Consider the following 26,230-nt stretch of genomic DNA (forward strand, 5'->3'; position numbering starts at 1 on the left):
TTTTAAAGAGACCTGTGGCTCTTGATATTGGTGGACCTGTGAGTGCTGCATGCACTGTGGAAACACAGTATCTTCTTTGTGTATCTGTAGTAAATTGCTTGATCTAAGCTGCTAAGAACTATGGCACAACCCCGTTACCTAATACTTACAAATATATAGCATATTTATTTTAAAATTTTTTAGAAAGGAACAAAGTTAAAGTCACAGATATGTTGCAAGTATACCACAAAGTACCCCTTTCCCTAACCAAAATCATATGAGAGTCTTTTGAAGATCTGAGAATCCTACCGTCTAACATTTACAATGTGTTTCCCACAAACAAGAATATTCTCCCAAATTATCCCCACACATCAATGAAATACATCATTCCATCAATTCCTGGAGAATATTTCAAGTTGTCAAAAAATACCCCCAAAATGTTTCTCATAACAAAATAGTAACCGATAGAAACAAATTCTCTGCAGAAAAGTTTATGTTACGCTGGACACTGGAGACAATGAGCCGGTGCTGAGTTGCTGAGATAAGCCAGCCCTGCAGTTGTGCCCAGCCTGCCCCATTCCCTGCTCATTTGCATGTTCCCAGAGCACTTCCTCCTGCCCAGAAGACTTAACTAATAGGCTGGTCACACTTCATGCAGAATCAGATCCAGTCAGAATACAGCATGGACATGAGGGCCCCCTCTCAGCTCCTGGGGCTTCTGCTGCTCTGGCTCCCAGGTAAGGACGGAGAACACTAAGAATTTATTCAGCCGAGTGTGGTCAGTACTGCCTGGTTATTCAGGGAAATTCTCTTACAACATGACTAATTGTATGGACATTTACTTTTATGTTTCCAATCTCAGGTACCAGATGTGACATCCAGATGACCCAGTCTCCATCCTTCCTGTCTGCATCTGTAGGAGACAAAGTCACCATTACCTGCCAGGCGAGTCAGGGCATTAGCGATGATTTAGCCTGGTATCAACAAAAAACAGGAAAAGCCCCTATGCTCCTGATCTATGAGGCATCTGGTTTGGAAAGCGGGGTCCCATCAAGGTTCAGTGGCAGTGGATCTGGGAGAGATTTTACTCTCACCATCAGCAGCCTGCAGCCTGAAGATTTTGCAACTTACTACTGTCAACAATATAACAGTTACCCTCCCACAGTGTTACAAACCTGAACATAAACCCCCAGGGAAGCAGATGTGTGAGGCTGGGCTGCCCCAGCTGCTCCTCCTGATGCTTCCATCAGTTGAAAGTGTTCCTCAGATGCAGCCACACTCTGATGGTGTTGGTGGAGGGGGACATGAAGTCACCTCTGCACCCTAATTCTTTTCTCTTTCTCAGCCCCAACTGCACAGATATAGCAATGCCTCTCCTGATTTAACAAACAGAGATTATTACACCTGAGGAGTCTAGTTTATGGCTTCAGTTGGAATTAATATAGCAGAGAAGATAATTTAAGTAAGAGTTGTCTTAATACAGAGAATTAGAGTCTGAGCTACTGAAGTCTAAATAAAATGTAAAAATGAATCTCTAATTATAATGTTTTATTGCAAAGAAATATTGCAAAGAAATATTTGGCAAATGGGGCATACAGGAAAATTCAGTGGTTTTCAATATGTTTAAAGAACAAAGGGAAGACTAGAGTGTTATGATAAAGGGAAAACTTTACCTATTGCTATTTGAGAAAGTTTATTGGCACTAGAAAGATTGGAATTTGGCAAGCGCACACTGGTAAGCAGTGGTGGACAAAGTGAATTCTAGAATTATATCAAGTTGTATCAGAAGATACGGGTAAATTTGGTTTCAGGTTACAATAAGCCAAAGCAGTGAAGCTTCCAAATAATTTTGTTACTGAAAAGCCAGGGATTTGGAGTAGATCTTGCTGCTCACTACACAGAAAGGCAATCACTAAGACAGTAAGTATTGCCAAGGAGCAGCCTTTGATCAGGTGTGACAGCTGAGGAGATGGGACATCATTCTCAAATGTATCTCCATGACCAATTAAAATTAGGGGTTTAAATAGCAGGGAAGAAATGTGAGAAAACACGAATTAGGGAGTGGTAAGGAAGATAATTTGGTAAACAGGAAGCAAGAGGTCAGTTAGGCAATGACAATGGGTGAAGGATCTAATGTCTCACTGTCCTGATTCAGTGACATGTAAGTATCAGCTTTTTGATAGTATTGGGGGCCCTGATGGTTGGTTTCCTGAAAAAAGAACTCAGATAAGACAAATGTAACTATCTTGAGTTTTAAGACTGGGGGAGTCCATTTCTATGTTTATTCACTAAAACATACAGGTTAGTTCCATGGTAAAATAGGTCCTATTTCAATTGCATTCTAGAAATAATATTTTGGCTCCTGAATGCCTTTCCACTCTGGTTTCTTGGCCCTGTTGAGTATGACAAGAATTACCCAATTCCTATGACTAACTTTCACACTATAAGCTATCAAAGTCAAGGATATAGTACAGGAAAGTTGATGTTAGAAGTAGAATTCTCTGGTCCTCCCTCAGAAATCAGAACTGCATCTGCACCTGAAGTATGGGTGTCTAACCATGTGGTCCTCAGTCCTTTCTGGGAGTTTAGGGGTGAGGGTGCTGATGCTCTCAGCTTCCTACAGCATCTTTCCAGTTGTTTCTCCAGTCCTCACCTCTGTTCCTGTGTCCGTCTTAGGTACCAATGGAGAATATAGGGTCATCCATTTCTGACTACCAAATCTCAGGGGAGGACCTCTTATTGGGCAACTCTGTAGGACACAAGAGAGGCAAAAAGGGATATTTACTTCAGTTAAAATGATTTTCCCCCAATGAGGTCATTTTTACAAATTATATTAAAAGCCACATATTGAAAACACACCCATCGTTATGTTCTGATTAATGCAAATTTATATGTGCAAATATTTTCAAGATTGTAAAGGTTGAAAACAGAAGTATTTGTCCATGGAACAATCAAACACCTCTATAATTAAATAGAATAAACATTTTTTGACAATTTGTATTCAGTGAAATAAAGAAATATATTTTAAATGTGTGGAAAAAAACTTCTGCCAAGATGTCTGTATAGGAACAGTTGCAGAGCTCAGTTCCCAGCAAGAGTGATGCAAAATGCAAGTGATCCCCACATTTGCAACCGAGGTGCCAAGTTCATCTCAATGGGACTGGTTGGATAGTGGGTGTAGCCCAAAAAGGGCAAACCAAGGCAGGGTGGGATGCTGCCACACCTGGGAAGTGCAACAGGCCAGAGGACCCTTCTTCCTACACAATGGAGGCCAACAGAATGTCTCTGGCCACTCCAGAGTTTCAGTTCGGATGCTGCACTTCTCCCTTGGTCTTTGCAGCCCGCAAACTGGGAGATCCCCACTTGCCAACAGCCACCATTTCCAGGGCACATCTGGGCAGCAAATTCAGCCAGTGCCACAAGTTCTAGGCACAAATCTGAGTAGCTGTGTTGCCTGAAATGTTTGTGTGACAGAGCCACCTGTACCCAAGAGAAAGGGGGCTGAAGGCGGGAAGTCACATGATCTGGTTTCACAGGGCCCACCCCCATGGGGACCAGCAAACCGAATCCCACTGGCTTGAGATTTTTGCAGCCAGTACAGCAGTTTGAGCTCAACCCTGGATGGTTGAGCTCCACATGGAGAGGGGTGTCCACTATTACTGAGGCAGCTCTAACTTTATTTGTGTAAACAAAGCACAAAGAAGTTTACACAGCAGCTGGGTGGAGCCCACAGTAGCTCAACAAGACCTCTGCAGGCAGACTGTGACTAGACTCCTTCCTTGCTGGGCAGGGCATCTCTGAAAAAAGGGCAGCAGCTTAAAAGGGAATTATAAATAAAGCCACACCTTCCCCAGACAGAGCCCTTGGGAAAAGGGGTTGTTGTGAGTTCTGCTGCAGCAGACTTAAACGTTCCTGCCCAGAAGCTCCAAAGGGAGCAACAGAGCTCACAGCACAGCACATGAGCTCTGACAAGGGATAGACTGCCTTCTCAAGCAGCTCCCGGATCCCTGTATATCCAAAGAGTCACCTCATATTGGAGAGCTCTGGCTGAGAACTGGCAAGTACCCTTCTAGGACGAAGCTACCAGAGGAAGAAACAGGCAACAATCCTTGCTATTCTGCAGCCCCCACAGGTAATCTCCAGGCAAGCAGAGTCTGGAGTGGACCTCCACTAGTCTTGCAGCAGAGGGGTCTGACTGTTGGAAGGAAAACTAAAAAGTGGAAAAAAATAGCCTCAACATCAACAAAAAGGACGTGCACTCAGAGACCCCATCCAAAAGTCACCAATTTCAAAGACCAAAGGTAAATAAATCCATGAAGATGGGAAGAAACCAGTGCAAAAAGGATGAAAACACCAAAAACCAGAATGCCTCTCCTCCTCCAAAGGATCACAACTCCTCACCAGCAAGGGAACAAAAGTGGATGGAGAATGAGTTTGACAAATTGACAGAAGCAGGCTTCAGAAGGTGGGTAATAACAAACTTCTCTGAGCTAAATGAACATATTCTTTTTTTTTTTTTTTTTTTTTTTTAGACGGAGTTTTGCTCTTGTTACCCAGCCCTGAGTGCAATGGCACGGTCTCAGCTCACCACAACCTCTGCCTCCTGGGTTCAGGCAATTCTCCTGCCTCAGCCTCCTGAGTAGCTGGGATTACAGGCATGCGCCACAATGCCCAGCTATTTTTTTTTTTTTTTGTATTTTTAGTAGAGGCGGGGTTTCACCATGTTGACAAGGATGCTCTCGATCTCTTGACCTCGTGATCCACCCGCCTCGGCCTCCCAAAGTGCTGGGATTACAGGCTTGAGCCACCGCACCCAGCCTAAAGGAACATATTCTAATTCAATACTCCACTACAGATGCTCCTGCACCAAACCCTCTGGGCTCTGTGCTAGCTGGAGTTCTGTCCCTATCACTTCTCTAAGTAGTTCTCTATGACAAATTGAGTGTCTGTGTTGTTCAAGAGATTCTAAAGGCCCAAGTTGCTCCTTGCCAATTCAAGTCATCGCCATCACAGGAATCGCTGGGAGTCAGAAATGTGTCTTGATATATGTCAGCCCCACGCAATGTTCTCAGCTTTCTCCCCCTTCAGCCCAGCATCATTGTCTTCCCTTCATCTGCTCTCAATGCCTTCCTTCTGAAGATCTGCTAGAAGTGCACCAGTCTTTCTAATGCCCCAGTACCTTGGTGTGAGCTCTTCCTCCTGGCTGTGACTAGTCAGTCATCTTGGACCAACTCTCATGGAAATAGAATTCTATGTTGGCAGGTGTTTTCTTTCAGTACTTTAAATGGTGCTGTTTCCTTCTACCTTTCATAGTTTCTGAGAAGAAATTCTCCGTCCTTCCAATCATTTTTTCCCCTAAAGTTTAGCAGTTATCTTTTTTCATTCTGCCTTTAATATTTTCTTTGTATTTATTTTTGGAAGCTTGACTAGGATGTGCCTTACCATAGATTTCTTTTTGTTTATCTTGTGTCCGTGTTCATTTTCCTTTTAGTCTATTTTCTCACTGTTGTTTACATTAGGCAATTACTGTTATTTTACTTTCTTATGTCTACTCTTTTCTGCTATTAGGCCATACACAGAGTTGCTCATATAGTGACTGTATCTTCAGTTCTAAAATTTCCACTTTTTCCTTTATTATATTTTGGATTTTATTTGTCTCAAGCTTGTTTGCAATTGTTCATTGATGCATTTTTAGGATGGCTGCTTTAAAATTCTTTTAAGATAATTTTAACATATCTGTCATGTAGGAGTTAAATAGTCGCTGATTTTCTTTTCCCATTCCAGTTGAGATTTCCTTAATTTCTGGTATAAAGGGTGCAATTTGGTTAATATACAGACCTCTTAGGTATTGTGTTATAGTACTGCCAGATGTGATATTTTGAGTGTCTAACAAGCTCCAAGGTCATGAAAATACTGTGGCTGCTGGACTACAGAGGCAGAGAGCTAATTAGATAAAAGGTTTTCTATCCTACTTGCAGCTATAAATATTCTGGGAAGATTTTTAAACATGCAGCTGCCTGAACTCCAGTCAAATATTTTTAGCCAAGTGGGCTAGAATAAGAGCAGGCCACAGTAATTTTAAATTATCCCCATGAGATTCTAGTATGTGGCTAGAATTACCTTGAAAAGTGTGATTCATAGCATTCAGGTGTGACATACAAATGAACACACATCACACATGTTGCTGAGGGAAATATATCATAAGATGCAAAACTAAAATATTTCCATGCCTTTTTTGAGACTTGGAGGTTCTTGCTATATTGACACTTCTCCTGAGAGAGTTGGAGCAATAGAGCCACTTAGAAATGTTTTCCTTTTCCTACCTTATTTTAATTATTTGGAATTTTACTTTCTAGTAAGTTGAGGGTTAATAATCATCTAATTATGACATGTGTTATTCAATCCGGACATATTCCCAGGTATGATCCTACTCTAATAAAAAAACAAAGTAGCAGAAAATGATGTCTTTGTGATTGTTTTACTATTTGCTGAAATAGGTGTGTTTGGTTGTCTTCTTGTCTACTGGCATGAGGATCCTTGCATTACCATAACTTGAGATTTAGCTTTAGGATATTCTATAGTAGTCCCAAGTAGAAACATCTACTCCTGCATATCCAGGAGCAGATTTCTTTGGTCAACCAGGGTCTAAAATTGCATTACTGGACACATGTGTTCCCCAGCTGGGTTCCTGTATAGGATGATTAAAGAAGCTGCTTTTACCTCTGCCCTTTGACTTCTTAAACCATTACTTCATTCCATTACGGTCACTGGTTTAAAGATTCGGCACAACATGAGGGAGAGAATCTCAACTCTGCAGAATATTATACCCATGTGGATTTCTTTGGGTGACATATTTGGCAGAACCAATGGATCCTGTAATCATGTGCCTATTATTTTATTTCTTTCCCCACAATGTAGGAATATTGTTCTGAAAGATTCCCATATTAATACAAAAAACACTTTCAGAGCTCTGAGATAGCCAGTTATCTGTGGGCAAGAAAGGTAAACATGTATCTAGAATACAGAAGGATCCTAGTAAGGATGAATCACAGTCATCTCCAGGGGTCAGTGATCTGATATCCCAAGTTACCACACATTTGTTGATGATATTTGTCTCTGCTGCTGAGAAGTTGGATACCCAGAAGTGGCAACACTGGGAACAACACAGATGGGGATTCTGGTTGTTAGGCATGACTCATGTCATTTTACACAATTATAGGCCTATACAAGTTACCATGGCTACATCATTAAAGACTCTGTTATGCAAATATTGTGGAAGTTAAGAGAAAAAACTGAGTTCAGTTAATCTGCTTAGAAGTGGATGAGCCCTCCAGGATAGTTGGTTGCTTGGCGTCTTATCTGTGGAAGATATTCTCTGCTGTTTTGCAGAAATAAATTCTGCACACAATTTCTCACTCATATGAGTGCATCCACATACCTCTCCTCTAGAGCTTCTTCTCTGTGATCTTCCCATTTTCTTTTATAAAGGCTGTTGCCAACAAACTATCACTAATCTATGCATATGCTTGACTCAGTACATTTCTTTATCCACACTAAGTTGATGACTACATGCTGTCCTCAAAGATCTACTAACTCAACACCTCACAGCCACCCATGATTGTGGCCACAGTGTGGGAGCAACCCCCTTTTACTTGCCCAAATATATGATGCTAACCCATTCAAAAAACCTAATTTTGTTATTGTCGTTTTGGTTTTATTATTTTTTGTTTGTGGTTTTTCTTTCCCCCTTTGCCATTAGCTGCTTAAGGAAACTCATGAGATCACTGGAATGAGCTGATGCAAAGGTATTAGAGTAAGAGAGGAACTGGAACCCCTGTCCATGTCAATGAGGCATGCCCTCTGAATATACTTGAACCAAAGTCCGAAAGTATCTAATATTCACCCTAATACTGAGTGGTGCTGAGCCTCACCTGACCCTACAAATTGGTGAGACTGGCATCCTTCACTTACGAGGGGCAGCTCAGTCACATACTTTTGAAATGCCTCCTGGAACTTTCTACCATTACTTAGTGATATTCTGCATTTTGAACAAGAATTTTTTTATTTGTTATCTGGTCATTTCTTGGTCTTCTATAAAATCCAAGGGATTTATGCTGTGAGTCTTCCTGGAGTTTACAAAAGAGTTCACAAAGTGTCCCCATCTAATACGATGCATCTAGCCCCAAACAATGTTCTGGAGCACATGACTCAAGTGACACAGCCACTTGTATGAAAACCCAAAACCTCTGTAAAACCTTCTGTTTTTCTGAGCCCACTCCAAAAAAACAGTCTTCCAAGTTAGCTTATAAGTGAAGTGGTGTAGTAGACCCAAGTGTGGGATTTATTGTGTCAACACTCTAAGCAGCCTTGCCAATACGGTGCTGCATTCTCAGTAGCTGGAGCTGCAAGGTGCAGTTATTTGTCCTAAATTTGAAGGGGGTGAGCCAGCATTACTCACAACCCTTCACTAAATCCCTGGTATCTTCTCCAACGTGCGAGGCTCTTAAATTTCATAGGGTTGAGTCCCACACTCTGGTCCTTATGTGTTTTCACTGAATATCCATAGTCCTTATTATTTTCTGCTTATCCTCTCTAATTACCTTAATGACATAAATATAGTGTTGTATGGCATGATGCTTTGTGAAGCACCCACAAGATCAAAGTTTCTTCAGCCCTCGTTGTGAATGTGTTGTCAGAAAACTTAAAATATAGCCCTTGGTGGAGACTGAAAATCTGAGCTGCTGTTCAACCCAAATTGCTGCAGACCCTCCCAGAGACTGTGATGAGCTCTGCCTTCACTCTGCTGTGGGCCCTGGGTCTGGTCAAGCCTCGCAGGAGCCACAGTGGTGCTCATCTGCATGTACCGGAAGAGGGCTCTTCTCACACTCAGGGAAGGGACAAGGAGGTCACTCTCCTGACAACAGTGATGTCTGTGTATTTAAAACAACAGAACTTCCCCGTAATTTGCATGTATCCTTCCTCCCACATCTGAAGTGTCCTGCCTCTCGGTATACGAAGATCTTTCTCCTAGATGTGCCCTCAGCAAAAGTGAAGTCAAAAGCACTGAGATGGAGTCCCCACTGCAGCTCCTGGGTCTTCTACTCCTCTGGGTTCCAAGTGAGAACATTTAGAAAAAACTAAAACTATTATTTAAATCATTAATTTTCTTCATAGGAACCTAGCACCATATAGAAGTTGGCTTGTTTTTAAATGCAATTTTCTTTAAGTAATGCATAGTCTTTCACTATGTCGTACTAGATTAGTGAAGTTTTCATTAAGAAGATGCTTATATTGCGCTAATGTTTGCTGTATAGTTTCATCCTCCAGGGGTGATATTGTGATGACACAGTCTCCAGCCTTCCTCTCAGGGACTCCAGGGGAGAAAGTCACCACCATCACCTGCCGAGCCAGTGAGGGCATTAGCAAGTACTTACAATGATACCAGCAGAAACCAGAACAAGCCCCAAAGCTCCTTATCAAGTATGCTTCCCAGTCCATCTCAGGGGTCCCCTCGAGGTTCAGTGGGAGTGGATCTGGGACACATTTCACCTTTACCATCAGTAGCCTGGAAGCTGAAGATGCTGCAGCGTATTACTGTCAGCAGGGCAATAATCTTCCTGGCATTATGCTACTACCCAGAACAAAAACTAGCTCATCCTGGCTGAACAGAGAAAATGAGCAATACCCTGTTTTTATGATCCTTGTAGATGCAGTTGGGGAAATAATCTACTCAATACCATCATGTCTGGCCCATTCAGCAGAGCTGACACCCAAAAGTCAGTGTCTCATAATTTCATCTGGGCATAGTGAGAACACTGAGCCTCTCCAAGCCCTGGACAGGAGCAGAAATTAAGGTCACATGTGATTAGCTGCACTATGCAATGTCAAGGGAGTGAAGCGGGGGAAGGGACTCTGGGAAGAATTTGATCCTTCATAAGAAGATGGAAGGTGAAGAGCTTTGCTTACCCATTTAAAATCAATGGCTATTTTAGATATGGGAGCAGAGACACATGTTTTATTGACCTGACTCCTTCCACATCTCTCTTTCTCTTACAACATCTCTGATTCAATCTGTCCCTCTCAGATTGTGTCCTGAATATCTAGTTTTCCCTTCTAAAAGAAAAACAAACCAACAAACAAAATCCACCTGTTTAGGCAGCCAATTTACACTGGGAGGAAAGGAGGAAACAGAAGATGAATGGTAAAAGACACATCAACAACCCACCTGTCTTAGGATAACTGACGATCAAACACATATGGAAACATGAACTAAATACCTCTGGGCTACTCCACCTGAGAGATGAGGAAGCTGGAGTATGTATACACCTCACACTGTCCTCACTGATTGTGAGCTGTCTCTCTTTTTCAAACGGCTATGACAGATTTCTTGTCACTATGTAATTAATAAGAACAGAAATTTATTTTCTCACACTTCTGGAGAATGGGAAATTTAAGATCAAGACATGGGCAGGTTAAAGTAGGCTTTCTCTGCTTTCAAGATGATGCCTGGAGCGTTAAGTCCCTCGAAAGAAGAAAGGCCATGTCTTAATGCGACAGAGGAGCAGAAGAGAGAGAGAGATCCCAGCCCCATAATCCCTGTTTATAGTGGCATTAACGTATTCCACTAGGGGGCTCCACCCTCGTGACTGAAACACATCCCAATAAGCCCCACCTGGCACTATCATTATACTAAGAATTAACTTTACAACAGATGGATTCTGGAGGACGCTGTCAAACCACAAGACTTTCCTAAAAGATACACATTCCAGGCCATCTGGAAGAGACTTGACATTGATGCTTTATCCAGACAGGTTATTGCCTGTTCTTTTGAGGATGCACTTCTATCCTCAGCTATTCTCTCTAGGTTACCTACATATCCCAGTTCCCTCTTCCCAAGACAGGAAATGTAAACACCTGGATCTAATTGAGTTATCTGGGTAATCACCTGCTCTTTAAATGAATTTTGTTTGCCTTTTCTCTTATTAATCTTCCTTTTTCAGTTTACTTTCAGCAAATATTTAGAGGACAAATGGAGCTTTCTTCCTTTTTCCCTATATAAGCAAGTTTCCTTACAATTGAAGCTGTTTACAAAGCAGTAGGAAGGTTTGGGCATAGGCTACAGTATTTTGATTTGGCTCTTCTAGTCAGGCATCACTAAGGTTTTGTGGAGCCCCAGGCTGCTGCCCACTGATGTAGTTGGATCCACTTCCCCTGCTACTGAGCCATGCTGAGACTTTTTGGGGCACATTAGAGATGTGAGCTATAATGAGTGCAAATCCGGGTCCAGTTTCATCTGGATCCAACTGATTTCTTCATGTACAAAGGCAATTGCTTGATTAAAGATTGAGTGTCTCTTTCCCAAAGATGTAACAGGAAGGCTGGTATCTGGGTCAGGATAATGTTCCCGCTCACTGATAAAAAGTTAAAAAGTGTCATTGATGGTGCATGGCACCGACATGCTCCATACAGTGACCATACTCCCTAAGAGAGATGAACTTTGAGAAATGGCAGAAAAGAAGGTAGACTATGATGGCACCCAAAACAAGAATAAGGTGCAGTCCATTTAGTCTGTGTGTGTGTGTGTGTGTGTGTGTGTGTGTGTGTGTGTTTTGTGTTTTTGATGTTGTTGTTTTTTGTTTTGTTTTGTTTTTTTTGAGACGGAGTTTTGCTCTTGTTACCCAGGCTGGAGTGCAATGGTGTGATCTCGGCTCACCGCAACCTCCGCCTCCTGGGTTCAGGCAATTCTCCTGCCTCAGCCTCCTGAGTAGCTGGGATTACAGGCACGTGCCACCACGCCCAGCTAATTTTTTTGTATTTTTAGTAGAAAAGGGGTTTCACCATGTTGACCAGGATGGTCTCGATCTCTTGACCTCGTGATCCACCCTCCTCAGCCTCCCAAAGTGCTGGGATTACAGGCTTGAGCCACGTATTAAAGGGAACTGTGGCTCTTGATAATGGTGGATTTGTGAGTGCTGCATGCATTGCAGAAACACAGTATCATCTTTGTGTATCTGTAGTAAATTGCTTGATCTTATACTGGTAAGAACAATGGCATAACAGCATTACCTAAAACTTACTAATACATATAGCATCATGTAAATACATTTTAATTGTTTTTTTTAGAAAGAAACAATGTTAAAATCACAGGAAAATTGCAAGTATAGGATGAAATATTCCCTTCCCTAACCAGAATCATGTGAGAGTCTTTTGAAGACCTGAGAATCCTATTAACATTTACTATGTGTCTCCTACAAAAAAGAATATTCTCCTAAATAATCCCCATAAACCAAATGAAATACATTAGTCCATCAATTCCTGAGGTATATTTCAAATTGTCAAAAAAAATGCCTAAAAAATATTTCTCATGACAAATGGTCCCCAGTAGAAACACATTCTCTGCAGACAAATTTGTGCTACCCCTGGTCTTACCTGGAACACTGGGGACACTGAGCCAGTGCTGAGTATCTGAGATGAGCCAGCCCTGCAGCTGTGCCCAGCCTGTCCCATCCCCTGCTCATTTGCATGTCCCCAGAGCACTTCCTCCTGCCCTGAATACTTATTAATAGGCTGGTCACACTTCAAGCAGGAGGGAGACCTAGTCAGGACACAGGATGGACATGAGGGTCCCCACTCAGCTTCTGGGGATTTTGCTGCTCTGGCTCCCAGGTAAGGAAGGAGAACACTAGGAGTTTACTCAGCCGAGTGTGGTCAGTACTGCCTGGCTATTCAGGGAAGTTCTCTTATAGTATGATTAATTGTTTGGACATTTGTTTCTATGTTTCCAATCTCAGGTGCCAGATGTGACATCCAGATGACCCAGTCTCCATCTTCCCTGTCTGCATCTGTAGGAGACAAAGTCACCATCACTTGCCAGGCAAGTCAGGGCATTAACAATTATTTAGCATGGTATCAGCAGAAACCAGGAAAAGCCCCTAGGCTCCTGATTTATTATGCATCCAGTTTGGACAGCGGGGTCCCATCAAGGTTCAGCGGCAGTGGATCTGGGGCAGATTACACTCTCACGATCAGCAGCCTGCAGCCTGAAGACTTTGCAACTTACTACTGTCAACAATATAACAGTTACCCTCCCACAGTGTTACAAACCTGAACATAAACCCCCAGGGAAGCAGATGTGTGAGGCTGAGCTGCCCCAGCTGCTCCTCCTGATGCTTCCATCAGCTGAGAGTGTTCCTCAGATGCAGCCACACTCTGATGGTGTTGGTAGAGGGGGACATGAAGTCACCTCTGCACCCTAATTCTTTTCTCTTTCTCAGCCCCAAAGGCACAGACATAGCAATGCCTCTCCTGATGTAATAAAGACAGAGATCATTACACTTGAAGAGTGTAATTTATAGCTTCAGTTGGAATTCATATAACAGAGAAGAAGCCACTTTAGATATTCTAAGCAGGAATTGTCTTACTACAGAGGATTAGAGTCTAAACTGCTGAAGTCTAAATAAAATGTAGAGATGAATCTCTAAATTTTGTGTTTTGTTTGCAAAGAAATATTTGCCAAGTGTGGTATACAGGAAAACTCAATGGTCTTCCATATGTTGGAAGAACAAAGAGAACATTAGAGTTTTATGAAAAAGGGAAAATGTTACCTATTGCTCTTTGAGTAAGTTCATTGGCACTCGTAAAGACTGGTAGCTGGCAAGCTCAGAATGGTAATCAGTGGTGGACAAAGTGAAAAGTGAATTCTAGAAATATATCAAGTTGTCTCAGAAGTTGCGTGTAAATTTGGTTTCACTGAATCAGTGAAGCTTGTAGAGAATTTTGTTACTGAAATGCCAGGGATTCGGTGTAGATTCTGCTGCTCACCCACAGAAAGCAAATCGCTAAGAAAATAAGTATTGCCAAGGAACAGGCTTTAATCAGGTGATACAGCTGAGGAAATGGGCCACCCTTCTCAAATGTATCTCCTGACCACTAAAATTAGGGGTTTATATAGCAGGGAAGAAATGCAGGAAAACAGGAATTAGGGAGGAGTAAGAAGATAATTTAGTCAACAGGAAGCAATATGTCAGTTAGGAAAATCATAATGAGTGAAGGTTCTAATGTTTCAGTGCCCCAATTCAGTGATATGTAAGTTTCAGCTTTTTGGTAGTATCTGGGAGACCTGATGGTTGGTTCCTGAAAAAAAGAACTTAGATAAGACAAATGTAAGCATCTTGAGTTTTAAGACCGGGGGAGTCAATTTCTATGTTCATTTTCCATTTGACCCAGCAATCCCATTACTGGGTATATAGCCAAAGGATTATAAATCATTCTACTATAAGGACACATGCACACGAATGTTCACTGCAGCACTATTTACAATAGCAAAGACCTGGAACCAACCCAAATGCCCATCGATGATAGACCGGACAGGGAAAATGTGGTACATATACACCATGGAATATTATGCAGCCATCAAAAACGATGAGTTCATGTCCTTTGTAGGGACATGGATGAACCTGGAAACCATCATTCTCAGCAAACTGATACAAGAGCAGAAAATCAAGCACCACATGTTCTCACTCATAGGCAGGTGCTGAACAATGAGAACACATGGACACAGGGAGGGGAGCACTACACACTGGGGTCTTTTGGGGGGAAATAGGGAAGGGACAGTGAGGGGTGGGGAGGTGGGGAGAGATAGCATGGGGAGAAATGCCAGATACAGGTGAAGGGGAGGAAGGCAGCAAATCACGCTGCCATGTGTGTACCTATGCAACAATCTTGCCTGTTCTTCACATGTACCCCAAAACCTAAAATGCAATAAGTAAAATAAAATAAAATAAAAATTTTTTAAAAAACTATAAACATTAGTTCTAAGGAATAATAGGGCCTCCTTCAGTTGCATTCCAGAAACAATTTTGACACCCTGAGTGCCTTTCCCCTGGTTTCTTGGCTCTGTTGGGTATAACAGGAATGACCCAGTTCCCTTGATTAACTTTGACACTACAAGCTATGAACACCAAGGATATAGTAGTTAGAAAAGTTGATAAGAGAAGCAAGATCCTCTGGTTGTCCCTCAGAAAACAGAATGCATCTGCCCCTTGTTGGGATCCAGCCCAACCCTGTAGATGGGTGCCACGAGTCCCAGCAGTAATGAGGGAGTGAGAAAAGAAATAAGACAAGAGTAGAAGTTCAGAGTATGGGTCCAGGGGGCCAAAGCACTCTCGCATGGGGTGAACCTAGTTGGTGCGGAACTCTGGGCTCCATACATTTTTATTAGACACATTATGTTGTTAATCTTGTGGGCTGTGGGGAGGGGAGGTAAGAAGGAAGATGTCAGGGAGTGGGGGGGGGCAGGGAGGCGGGAGGAGAGCATGTGTCTTGAGGCATTCAATAACAAATGCGGGCTGGGCGCACTGGCTCACGCCTGTAATCCCAGCACTTTCAGAGGCCGAGGCGGGTGGATCGCAAGGTCAAGAGGTTGAAACCATCCTGGCCAACAAGGTGAAACCCCTTCTCTACTAAAAACACAAAAATTAGCCAGGCGGGCACGTGCCTGTAGTCCCAGCTACTAGGGAGGCTGAGGCAGAAGAATTGCTTGAACCCAGAAGGCAGAGGTTGCAGTGAGCCGAGACTGCACCGCTGTGCTCCAGCCTGGTGACAGAGCAAGACTCTGCCTCAAAAATAAATAAATAAATAAATAAATAAATAAATAAATAAATAAATAAATAACAAGTGTGATTCTTCTAAGAAATGCTAACTAAGGTCACTGAGTTTTACTACCCATTGTCTATCCAGGTGCATCTGCAAAGAGACACAGTGGATAAGGCACCATAAGGTCTGACCACACACAATGCATCAAGGGGTTTTTATCTACCAAGCATTGAGGACACAAAGCAATCAGAATTACTCCATATTCAGAGAAACATAGGCAGAGCCTGTAGCATTCAGGCTTTGCAAGCTCCCATCTGCAAACACTCTCTCTAGTTTTGTGAGCGGAGGTTGCATTCCTTCCCAGAGTTCCTGCACAAGCTCTCTTTACAAGACCCCCAGGCAAACCCTACGTTGGGAAGAGATCATGGGACCAAAGGTATCTTGCTGCCTTGCAACCATACCACAGCATTTCGTGGTTATAAAGTGCTCTCAGATGGTCTTTACTGTAGGCTTCCTGTTACTGCTTGATCTCTGCTTTTATTGTAGCAGGAGCAGCCACAGGAAACGGATCTCTGGAACACCTAATAGAGGAGGAAAAGGGGTTTATTCGGTCGGGAGCCTGGGCGGTAATTTGCCAAAAGCCTAGCTCATTTAACAAAGGGAGGTTCTGCCTTTATATAGGCTTATACTTTAGAGTTTACACATGGAAGAATCTTAGGCTTATAGCTTTAGAAATCACATATGAAAAGGTTTCGGTTCATAGTTTTAGGACTCACATGTGAAAAGGTTTTGGTTTACAGCTTCAGGAATCACATATGAAAGGGTTTCGGTTTTACAGTTTTAGGATTCACATGTGAAAAGGTTTCTGGTTTGATCTTGTTTTAAGTAAAGATAGTGCCTTCCAGAGAGTTTCCCCAAGACCCAGCCTGCCACCTACAGAAGGTGAAACCAGAGGAGCCAGTCAGTCAGCCTTTTCTTCTATTGAAATGCAGTGTGATAGTCAAAGGGGAAGTTGGTCTGAGATGCCTGGGTCTCCCTCTTCATTATTACAGTGCACCGTAGTTTGGAGTTTTCTTAATTCAGTATTTGATCGGTGGCACATATCTCAGTGTATAAAAAGCAAAGCAAGCTTGTAATTATTTAACTGCAAGTAACACAGGTCTGCCCCTGGCCATCTTGGCTATACCCCTGAAGTATGGGCTATATAGCCATGTGCTTCTCAGTCCTGTCTGGAAGCTTAGGAGTAGGGATGCTAATGCGCTCAGGTTCCTACAGCATCTTTCCAGGTGTTTCTCCTGTCCTCATCTCTGTCCCTGTGTCTGTCTTAGGTACCAACGGAGAATATGGAGTCATACTTTTCTGACTCTCAATCTCACCGGAGGACCTCTTACTGGGCAACTCTGTAGGACACAAGGGAGGCAAAAAGGAATATTTACATAAGTTAAAATGATTTTTCCCTCAATGAGACCATTTTAAAAATTATATTTAAAGCCACATGTTGAAAACACATCCAGTTTTATGTTCTTATTAATGCAAATTTACATTTACAAATATTCAAGATTGTCAATGTTGAAAACATAATTATTTGTCCATGGCATGATCAAACACTTCTATAATTAAAGGAATACATTTTCTTGGAAATTTGCACTAAGTGAAATAAAGGAATATATATATATATATATATATATATATATTTTTTTTTTTTTGAGACGGAGTTTCGCCCTTGTTACCCAGGCTGGAGTGCAATGGCGCGATCTCGGCTCACCGCAACCTCCGCCTCCTGGGTTCAGGCAATTCTCCTGCCTCAGCCTCCTGAGTAGCTGGGATTACAGGCACGTGCCACCATGCCCAGCTAATTTTTTGTATCTTTAGTAGAGACGGGGTTTCACCATGTTGACCAGGATGGTCTCGATCTCTTGACCTTGTGATCCACCCGCCTCGGCCTCCCAAAGTGCTGGGATTACAGGCTTGAGCCACCGCGCCCGGCCAGGAATATATTTTAAATGTGTGAATCTGTGTTGAAATTACCAGACTTAAATCCAACTATGCAGTCTTGTGTCATGTGTAGTCACTGCTATTCAACATCATCTTTAGACAATTAATATCTATAGGCTGAAGACGAGCTCAGTGCCCTGCAGAGGAACCACTCAGCTGAGCCCTTCCTTGATCAGCCAGATGACTGTAAACATGAGGATACATGAACAGTAAAACAAATGCTTACTGTTATCAGCCACTGAATTGTGTATTTAAGCAGTGGCTGATAACAGTAAGCATTTGTTTTACTGTTCATTACCTATCATTAATGCATAAAACCTTATTGATGCAGTATTTACACTTCTACCTATATATACATACATGTATTTTTTCTTAAATTGGTAGTATAAATGTGAATATTTAGTAATCAAATTATGAAGTCATTGAGAAAATTAAAGATAAAATTAAAACTATTTCAATACAAAATTAAAATTTATTTTATTTATAAAAATGTGCATATATGTATATGATACATAAAAGTGAATATATATTTATTTGATAAAATATTGGCTGCAAGTATATGTAGTATTCACATTTAAGTATGTTTATTCTATTATATATGCAATATATGCATATTTATAAAATTATCTAAATTAAATACATTTTAATAATTTTTGGTACATTAAAAAATGGTATTTTGGATTACATATAGTTCATACTATTACTACAGAAAATTTCTTTGTAGCTTTTATTTTTAAAACTCTACCAAATAGTTGTCCTTACTAAAACAATTTTCCAACCCAGTAGAGCTCCAAGGATAGGACTAGAGCAAATTTTGACTAATTTGAATATTACTCTTGTATCCTATGAAAATCTCCTTTATGTTCATGCCCACAATGATGATATGGCAAATAGAGTTCTTACAACAATGGATGATGGATGGAGTCACATCAGTGGCATTGTGCAGGAAGCCCTGGAAATGTAAACATCACAACAGTGGGTAAACTGCAAGGGTTACATCACATTGCAAAGAGAGCAGCAATTTAGTAATATTGGCTGTTGGTTTTGACAGATCATCAGGACTTAAAAGAAGTGCAACAGGATGACTGCAGACAAAGTCATTCTGGAGGGTCTGTAATAGACATTCCAAAAATGAGCCATAGTTGAAAAAAAAATGCTTTCCAAGTGAATATTCATTGAAATGCCATTAATAAGCAGGGGGCTTTTAATAATGAGGATGATTCAACACATGGACTTTAGTCAGTCATCTTTCCCAGCTTTCCCAGGGAGTCTCATGAACCAGTGTTATAGAGGTCCCTGTGGGTACTCAATGATATTCAACTAACAGAGATACTGGCTTTTCTGAAAACCTAATTTGCCTAGAAGAATGACTCCTCCTGAACCCCTAACATTGTACCACACATCAGGGCTCAGACTAACAGCTGGTGTCAGGTGATTCTAGTGGACCTCATGTAACATGAGGAGGGCAGTGGTTATTTTTCTGTATATGAATTTGCCTTCCTTTTTGGTTATGTTTCCACATAAAATATTATTTGAGAATTTTCCAAGGGCTTTCATGAGAGTCAGGAAATTCTTCTACAATATGACTTTGGATCAAGCAACTTATTTACCTAAAAAAAGTGAAGCAAAGTTACCTCATGATTTTGTCATGTACACTGGTGCAGCTTTCCCTATAGACAGGGAAAATCCCATTATTAATCAAGTAAAGCCAGCACACAAACCCCTGTGCTATTGAATTGCTATGCTGTCAGATGTGGCAAAGGCTTTGAAACACTAGCTGTGTACGGTGCTGTTACTCTCATAAACAGAATATTTATATCTTGAAAATGAGCCATAGACTCATCATTGTTATGCTAAGTGAAGAGCTTGAAATATTCTATTTCTATTTTCTCAGGACTGTGGTTTTCTGGTTGATGGTTTTTAAACCAAAGACTTGACATGACAATTATTCCATTAAATTGGAAGAAATAATATAATTAGCATGTGACCATTTAGACTTAATACAATACTTGATAAGTTGTCAACACAGGGTGTTAGGGTGTGTGTTGGAGCCTTAGATCTAGCCCATATACAGCAAGAACAAATAGAATTGATTTTACACATTTTAGAGAGGAAGTGCAGAAATCTGGAAGCTAAAAGACCTTCTAGAATGTTTCTCTTTGTGGCCATTTCCACTGGTAAAACTCAGAGAAGATTTCAATAGACATGAGGATGAAGTTCTAGGGAAGGCAGTCATGTGAAGCATTACAGGCACTTGGATCTCCAGTGAGGCAAAGGGACGATGAAACACATCACGGGATATGGAGGTGTAAACACCAGACAGTCTCCTGGTCAGCTTAAAAGTTGAAAAGCGTATTTATTTTTTCTCTTAGTTTTATCACTGAATCAGTTGAATCTGAGAAAAGCCATTATGACTGGTTAGGCAGAAAGGTGTTTTTATCATGATTTAAATGGATTGAAAACATCTGGGGAAACCAGAGTGGCAGGCTCAGGCAAATCCAAAAACTCCTTTTGCTATTCCTTGACCACCAATCCCACCCCCATGTTTTCCACAGTTAAGAAAGATACTCTCATTTTGATAGAAACCTGGCAAGTGAAGATATTGTGCCCATGGGACTGTGCTACATGGTGGTGACTCGGTAACTCAGCACCAACTCAGCGTCCCCACGTTTCCCAGGTAATATCACAGTAGCACAAATTGTCTGCAGAGAATGTGTTTCTACTGGAGACTATTTTGTTATGAGAAAGATTTTTCAGGTACCTTTTGACAATTTGAAATATTCCTCAGGAGCCGTCTTTGGCTTCAGCAGGGTCCCCATAATTCAGGATTAGAGAGGACAGAGCTGACAGCAGCCAGCCCAAGAACCTAGTCTCAGCCGTAAGGCCTGGGTCTCTGAGACCTTCACTTCTGCCAGGCTGCAGGATACATCCTTAATGCAACTCCCATAAATTTGTGAGCAGTTTCCCTCTCTGAAACCCCTGCCAGGCAGCACTGTGGGCAGGGTTTGGAGTTCCTCCCAGGTCCTCAGTCCTGTGGGTCAGGAGGGCAGCTGCTCTTTCCACAGCCTAAGGCCAGCACCTGGCAGCTCTCTGGTACTGCCAGCCTGAACTTAGCCCTGGGAGAAGGACCCTATTACAAATGTCTCTTCATTTATTGCAGTACCTGAAAGTCCATCCTGTTCTTAAACTCAAAGTTCACATCTCTACAATTGCTAAAGCTAGCATTTGGCACCTGCAAAATTAGAAATGTGAATTCATTGGCATTCTCAGAGCCTGACCTCTTCCAATTACACTGGATACAGTTACTCATATGTTCTCTTTGCTCCACACAACTTTACTTAGAATGTAGTAAAATGTAAAATGTGGGTAAAGCTCTTATCCCCTGCACAGAAACCATCCTCTTCTCCTTTGGTCCCAAGGACACCAACTGTATCCTGCTGGGCATGGTGAGGACAGTGAGCCTCTCCCAGCTTGAGACAGGAGTGGGATTAAGGAGATATGTGATTAGCTCCACCATGCAATGTCAGGGAATGAAGGAGGGGCAGGGACTCTGGGAAGAATCTGATCCTTCATAAGAAGATGGAAGGTGAAGAGCTTTGCTTCCCCTTTTAAAATCAGTGACTTTATTTTAGATATGGAAGCAAAGACACATGTTTCATTGCCCTGACTCCTTCCACATCTCCTCTTTCTCTTACAATATCTCTGACTCAGTCTGTCCCTCTCAGATTGTGTCCTGAAAATCTAAGTTTCCCTCCTAATATAAAAACAAACCACCAACAAAACCCTCTTTCTCCTGTCACATGCTGTGAGATCTGACCCCTAAACTCTGGGATACCCAAATCATGTAAGAGATAATCATGGTATTGTACCCAAGAGATTTTCTAACTAAAGAAATCTCATGCTAGTTCTTCTCTGAACAATTTTCTCTGTCTCTCGTCATAAGTGACACCAGATAACAAGGTGTAAATGTTTCTAAGAACAGAGGACAACCACACACTCAGTGAGTTAAAAGACATCTCTTCCCTTTGCATTGGTTCCCAATACTTCTGTTTAAATTGCCAAAGTCTCTGGCTTTGCAAGAGGTAAATGTATTACCCTGTAGCTCTGGAGGTCAGAAGTCTCACTGAGGTAATGTTAAGGTGTCAGCAGAGCTATAATCCTCTGGAGGCTCCAGGGGACAGAACTGGATCCTCTGATTTTTATCTTCAAGGTGCTCCCACATTTCTGGTTCCATGGCCCCTGCCTGCCTTAAACTACATCCTCCCGTTGTCCCAGCTCCTCTCTAATTGTGCACTTCCTTGTCTATTTTAAGGACTTTTGTGTTTATATTGATTTCACCTGGATAAGCAGGTTGCTTATTCTCTAATGTCTTAACTTACATCTGTCAAGTTTTTTTTTTTTTTGCTATGGAAGGTACAAATCCTATGATACAGCTCTGATGACTGGAGGAACATCAGGGATCTTGGTCTCACACCAGGTCGCATAAAATGACAGGGACATGCGTGGAGTGGTTTTAAGGAGTGAAAAGTTTAATATGCAAGAAAGAATAAAACAGTTCCCCCATACAGTGGCAGAGGGAAGGTGTATTTCAGCAAAGAGGAAACTCCTTGTGCAAGGAAAAGTGGTTGCTTACATGAGGAGGCTAGAGGAGGTGGTGTCTGATTTGCATAGGACTCTGGGGACTCCTTTAACCAGGCATGTCATTCATTTACCCTGTGAAAAAACAAGCCCTCCAACCCTAATCTTTTAATATGCAAATGCAGGGTGCCATAATGTTCTACATACATGGGAATAAAAGGAGCAGCCATACTGCCAGGCACATATAGAGGCAAGAAGGAAGACAGCTGTGGGAATTGCCACGTTTGGGTGAACCCAGTTTCTAATGGCCAATATTTGCATAGCAAAGCTTTCCAGCCTGGTTCTAAGAGCCAGAGCTTTTCTACTAGACAAGAAACTTTTCTAGAGTGGCTTTAAAAGAAATAAAACCTTCCCAAAAATTCCTTTTCCTCTTTATCTGCCTAAACTAATAATGTCTTAACAACTCCTATAACATGTAGGTTTCAGAGACTGGGACATGGACATCTTTTGGGGTGAGACATTATTCATTCCACCAGCAATAAATATATTCCCCAAAACTGTCCATATCTAAAGTAAATTTTAAAGAACCACAAAGTATTTTTATGAAGCAAGAGCATATTTTTTTGTGAGTTTTAACTATTGGGGTATGCTCACTCCACCGTCTCTCATGTAGATTTATTGATGCTTAGGTAGTTTTAGAGGATTTCTAAATTTTGTGACCCAGTGTAAACAAAACAGTATCTGAGACAGGTCTCAATCAATGTATAGGTTTATTTTTCCAAAGATAAGGCTTATGGCCTGTGACACAACCTAAGGAGGTCCTGCAAACATGTGTCCATGGTGGTTTGATTACACATTGGTTTTATACACAAAGACATAAATCAGTACCTTTATGATATACACTAGTTTTTCCTGGAAAGGTGGAATGTCTTGAAGCAGTGGCTGCCAGGTCATAGGCGAGTCAAAGCTTTCTTGATTGGCAACTGGTTGAAAGACTTAAGCTCTGCCTAAAGAGTTGAATTCATCATAAAGAAATGCTTGGGTTTGGATAAGGGAGTGTGGAAGCCAAGGTTCTTGCCATGTAGATGAATCCTATGGGTAGCAGAAAAAGAACATGGTGAATGTTGCTTATCAGTCCTTAAAAAAAAAGGTCACACTCTTTGGAAAAGTCTTTGTAAGGGGAGGAGATTCTCTATAGAAGGGAAATTTCCCCCCACAACAGGCAGCTTTGCAGGGCCACTTCAGAATATGTTAAAGAAATATTTTTAGGGTAAAATATTTTTATTTACTTCAGGGCCTGTTGTCAGTTTTGCTGGAGTATGGCATCTTATTGCTACAAAGTATTCATTTTTTTCAGTCCAAAGATCTCTGTTTTAATGATAATGCTGGTCAGTTGTGTCTGAACTAGAAAGGGAGGAGAGTATAATGAGGCACATCTAAACCCACCTGCCAGTAATGGCCTGACCTAGTTTTTTAGATTTATTTGAAGTTCTCTCTGCCAAAAGAGGAGTCCATTTAGCAGGTTGATGGCTTACAACCTAATTTTTGGCTTTAACACACAGAAAAGAACATTACTGCATAAATTCAATTGTTATAGACTGGTAGAGAAAAATTTAGTTCTTCCTGAATATTCCTACAAGTCAAAGAAAGAGAGGTGATTAGAATTCAGATGAGAGAACTTCCATCGAGATGGCTGAATAAGAACAGTTCCAGAGTGCAGTTCCCAGCGAGAGTGACACAGAAGGTGAGTGATCTCTGTATTTCCAACCAAGGTACCATGTTCATCTCAATGGAACTGGTTGGAAAGTGGGTGTAGCCCAAGGAGGGCAAACCAAGGCAGGATGGGGAGCTGCCTCACCTGGGAAGTGCAATAGTTTGGAGGAACGCCCCTCCTAACCAACAGAGGCCATCAAGGATTTTTCTGGCCACAGGGCACTCCGGTTTTGATGCTGCACTTCTCCCGCAGTCCTTGCAGGCCACAGACAGGGAGATTCCCACCAGGCAGGCAGGCACCACAGGTTTCCAGTGCAAATCTGGGTGGCTAATTCATCTGCAGTGGGTTTCCAGCACAAATTTAAGCAAACGTTTTGGCTGGTGCCTGGAGCACCTGTGAGACAGCTGTCCATACCCCTGAGAGAAAGGGGGCTGAAAGCAGGAAGCCAGGTGATCTGGTTCAGCAGGTCCTACCCCCATGGAGACCAGCAAACTGAATACCACTAGGTTGGGATTCTTGCAGCCAGCACAGCAGTTTGAGTTCGACCAGGGATGGTTGAGCTCAGTGGGGAAAAGGGCAACCTCCATTACTGAGGCAGTCCATAATTACAGAGGCAGCCCACCATTACTGAGGCAGTTTACCATTACCAAAGCAGCCCGCCATTACCAGGGCAGTACTAATCTTACCTGTGTAAACAAAAGAACAAGGAAATTTATGCAGCAGCTAAGTGGAGCCCACAGCAGCTCAGCAACACCTCTGCAGGCCGACTGTGACTAGACTCCCTCCTTGCTTGGCAGAGCATCTCTGAAAAAAGGCAGCAGCCCGTCAGGGACTTATAAATAAAGCCCCACCTTCCCAGCACAGAGCTCCTGGGAAAAGGGGTTGTTATGAGTTCCATTGCAGCAGACTTAAATGTCCCTGTCCAGCAGCTCTGAAGGGAGCAATGGAACTCCCAGCACAGCAGTTGAGCTCTGATAAGGGACAGACTGCCTCCTCAAATGGGTTCCTGTGTATCCTAAGAGACATCTCATACAGGAAAGCTCTGGCTGACATCTGGCAGGTGCCCTTCTGCAACAAAGCTACAAGAGGAAGGAACAGGCAGCAATCCTTGCTGTTTGGCAGCCCTTGCAGGTGATTTACAGGAAAGCAGGGTCTGGAGTGGACCTCCAGCCATCCAGGAGCAGAGGGATCTGACTAGAAGAAGGAAAATTAAAAAAAATAAATAAATAGCTTCAACATCAACAGAAAGGACATCCATTCAGAGACCCCATCTGAAAGTCACCAACTTCAAAGAACAAAGGTAGATAAATCCACAAAGATGGGAAGAAACCAGTGAAAAAAGGATGAAAGAACCAAAAACCAGAATGCCTCTCCTCCTCCAAGGGATCACAACTCCTTACCAGCAAGGGAACAAAACTGGATGGAGAATGAGTTTGATGAATTGCCAGAAACAGGATTCAGAAGGTGGGTATTAACAAACTTCTCTGAGCTAAAGGAACATGCTCTAACACAATGCAAAGAAATCAAGAACACTGGAAAAAAGGTTAGGCAAAATGCTAACTAGAATAACCAGTTTAGAGGAGAATATAAACAACTTGACAGAGCTGAAAAACACAGCACAAGAACTTCACAAAGTATACACAAGTTTCAATTACCAAATCAATCAAGCAGAAGAAAGGATATCAGAGATTGAAGATCAACTCAATGAAATAAAATGAGAAGGCAAGATTAGAGAAAAAAGAGTGAAAAGAAATGAACAAAGCCTCCAAGAAATATGGGATTATGTGAAAAGACCTAATCTATGTTTGATAGGTGTACCTGAATGTGACAGAGATAATGAATCTAAGCTGGAAAACACTCTTCAGGACATTATCTGGGAGAACTTCCCAGACCTAGCAAGGTAGGCCAACAGTCAAATCCAGGAAATACAGAGAAAACCACAAACATATTCCTCAAGAAGCAACCGTAAGCCACACGATCATCAGATTCACCAGGGTTGAAATGAAGGAAAAAATACTAAGGGCAGCCAGAGAGAAAGGTCAGGTTACCCACAAAGGGAAGCCCATCAGACTCACAGCAAATCTCTTGGCAAGAACTCTAAAGCCAGACGAGAGCAGGGGCCAATATTCAACATCCTTAAAGAAAAGAACTTTCAACCCAGAATCTCATATCCAGCCAAACTAACCTTCATAGGGGATGAAGGAGAAATAAGATCCTTTATGGACAAGCAATTGCTGAGAGATTTTGTCACCACCAATCCTTCCTTACAAGAGCTCCTGAAGGAAGTGATAAACATGGAAAGGAATAAACAGTACCAGCCACTGCAAAAACATACCAAATGGTAAAGACCATTAACACAATGAAGAAACT

The 26,230-nt window shown here is 41.9% G+C and overlaps 3 gene segments (V, D, J or C); all 3 read left to right on the plus strand.

The window, feature by feature from the left end:
* LOC101031654 (immunoglobulin kappa variable 2-30-like) overlaps window positions 1-26,230 on the plus strand; it is a 241,671-nt gene that overhangs the window by 69,171 nt on the left and 146,270 nt on the right.
* LOC101030087 (immunoglobulin kappa variable 1D-13-like) lies at window positions 630-1,158 on the plus strand. The segment is given in 2 exon segments: window positions 630-716; window positions 842-1,158. Coding segments are annotated over 2 exon segments (402 nt in total).
* On the plus strand, window positions 12,540-13,087 carry LOC101040107 (immunoglobulin kappa variable 1D-13-like). The segment is given in 2 exon segments: window positions 12,540-12,645; window positions 12,771-13,087. Coding segments are annotated over 2 exon segments (372 nt in total).

The sequence above is a fragment of the Saimiri boliviensis genome, chromosome 1 (assembly GCF_048565385.1).
Source record: "Saimiri boliviensis isolate mSaiBol1 chromosome 1, mSaiBol1.pri, whole genome shotgun sequence".
NCBI lineage: Eukaryota > Metazoa > Chordata > Mammalia > Primates > Cebidae > Saimiri > Saimiri boliviensis.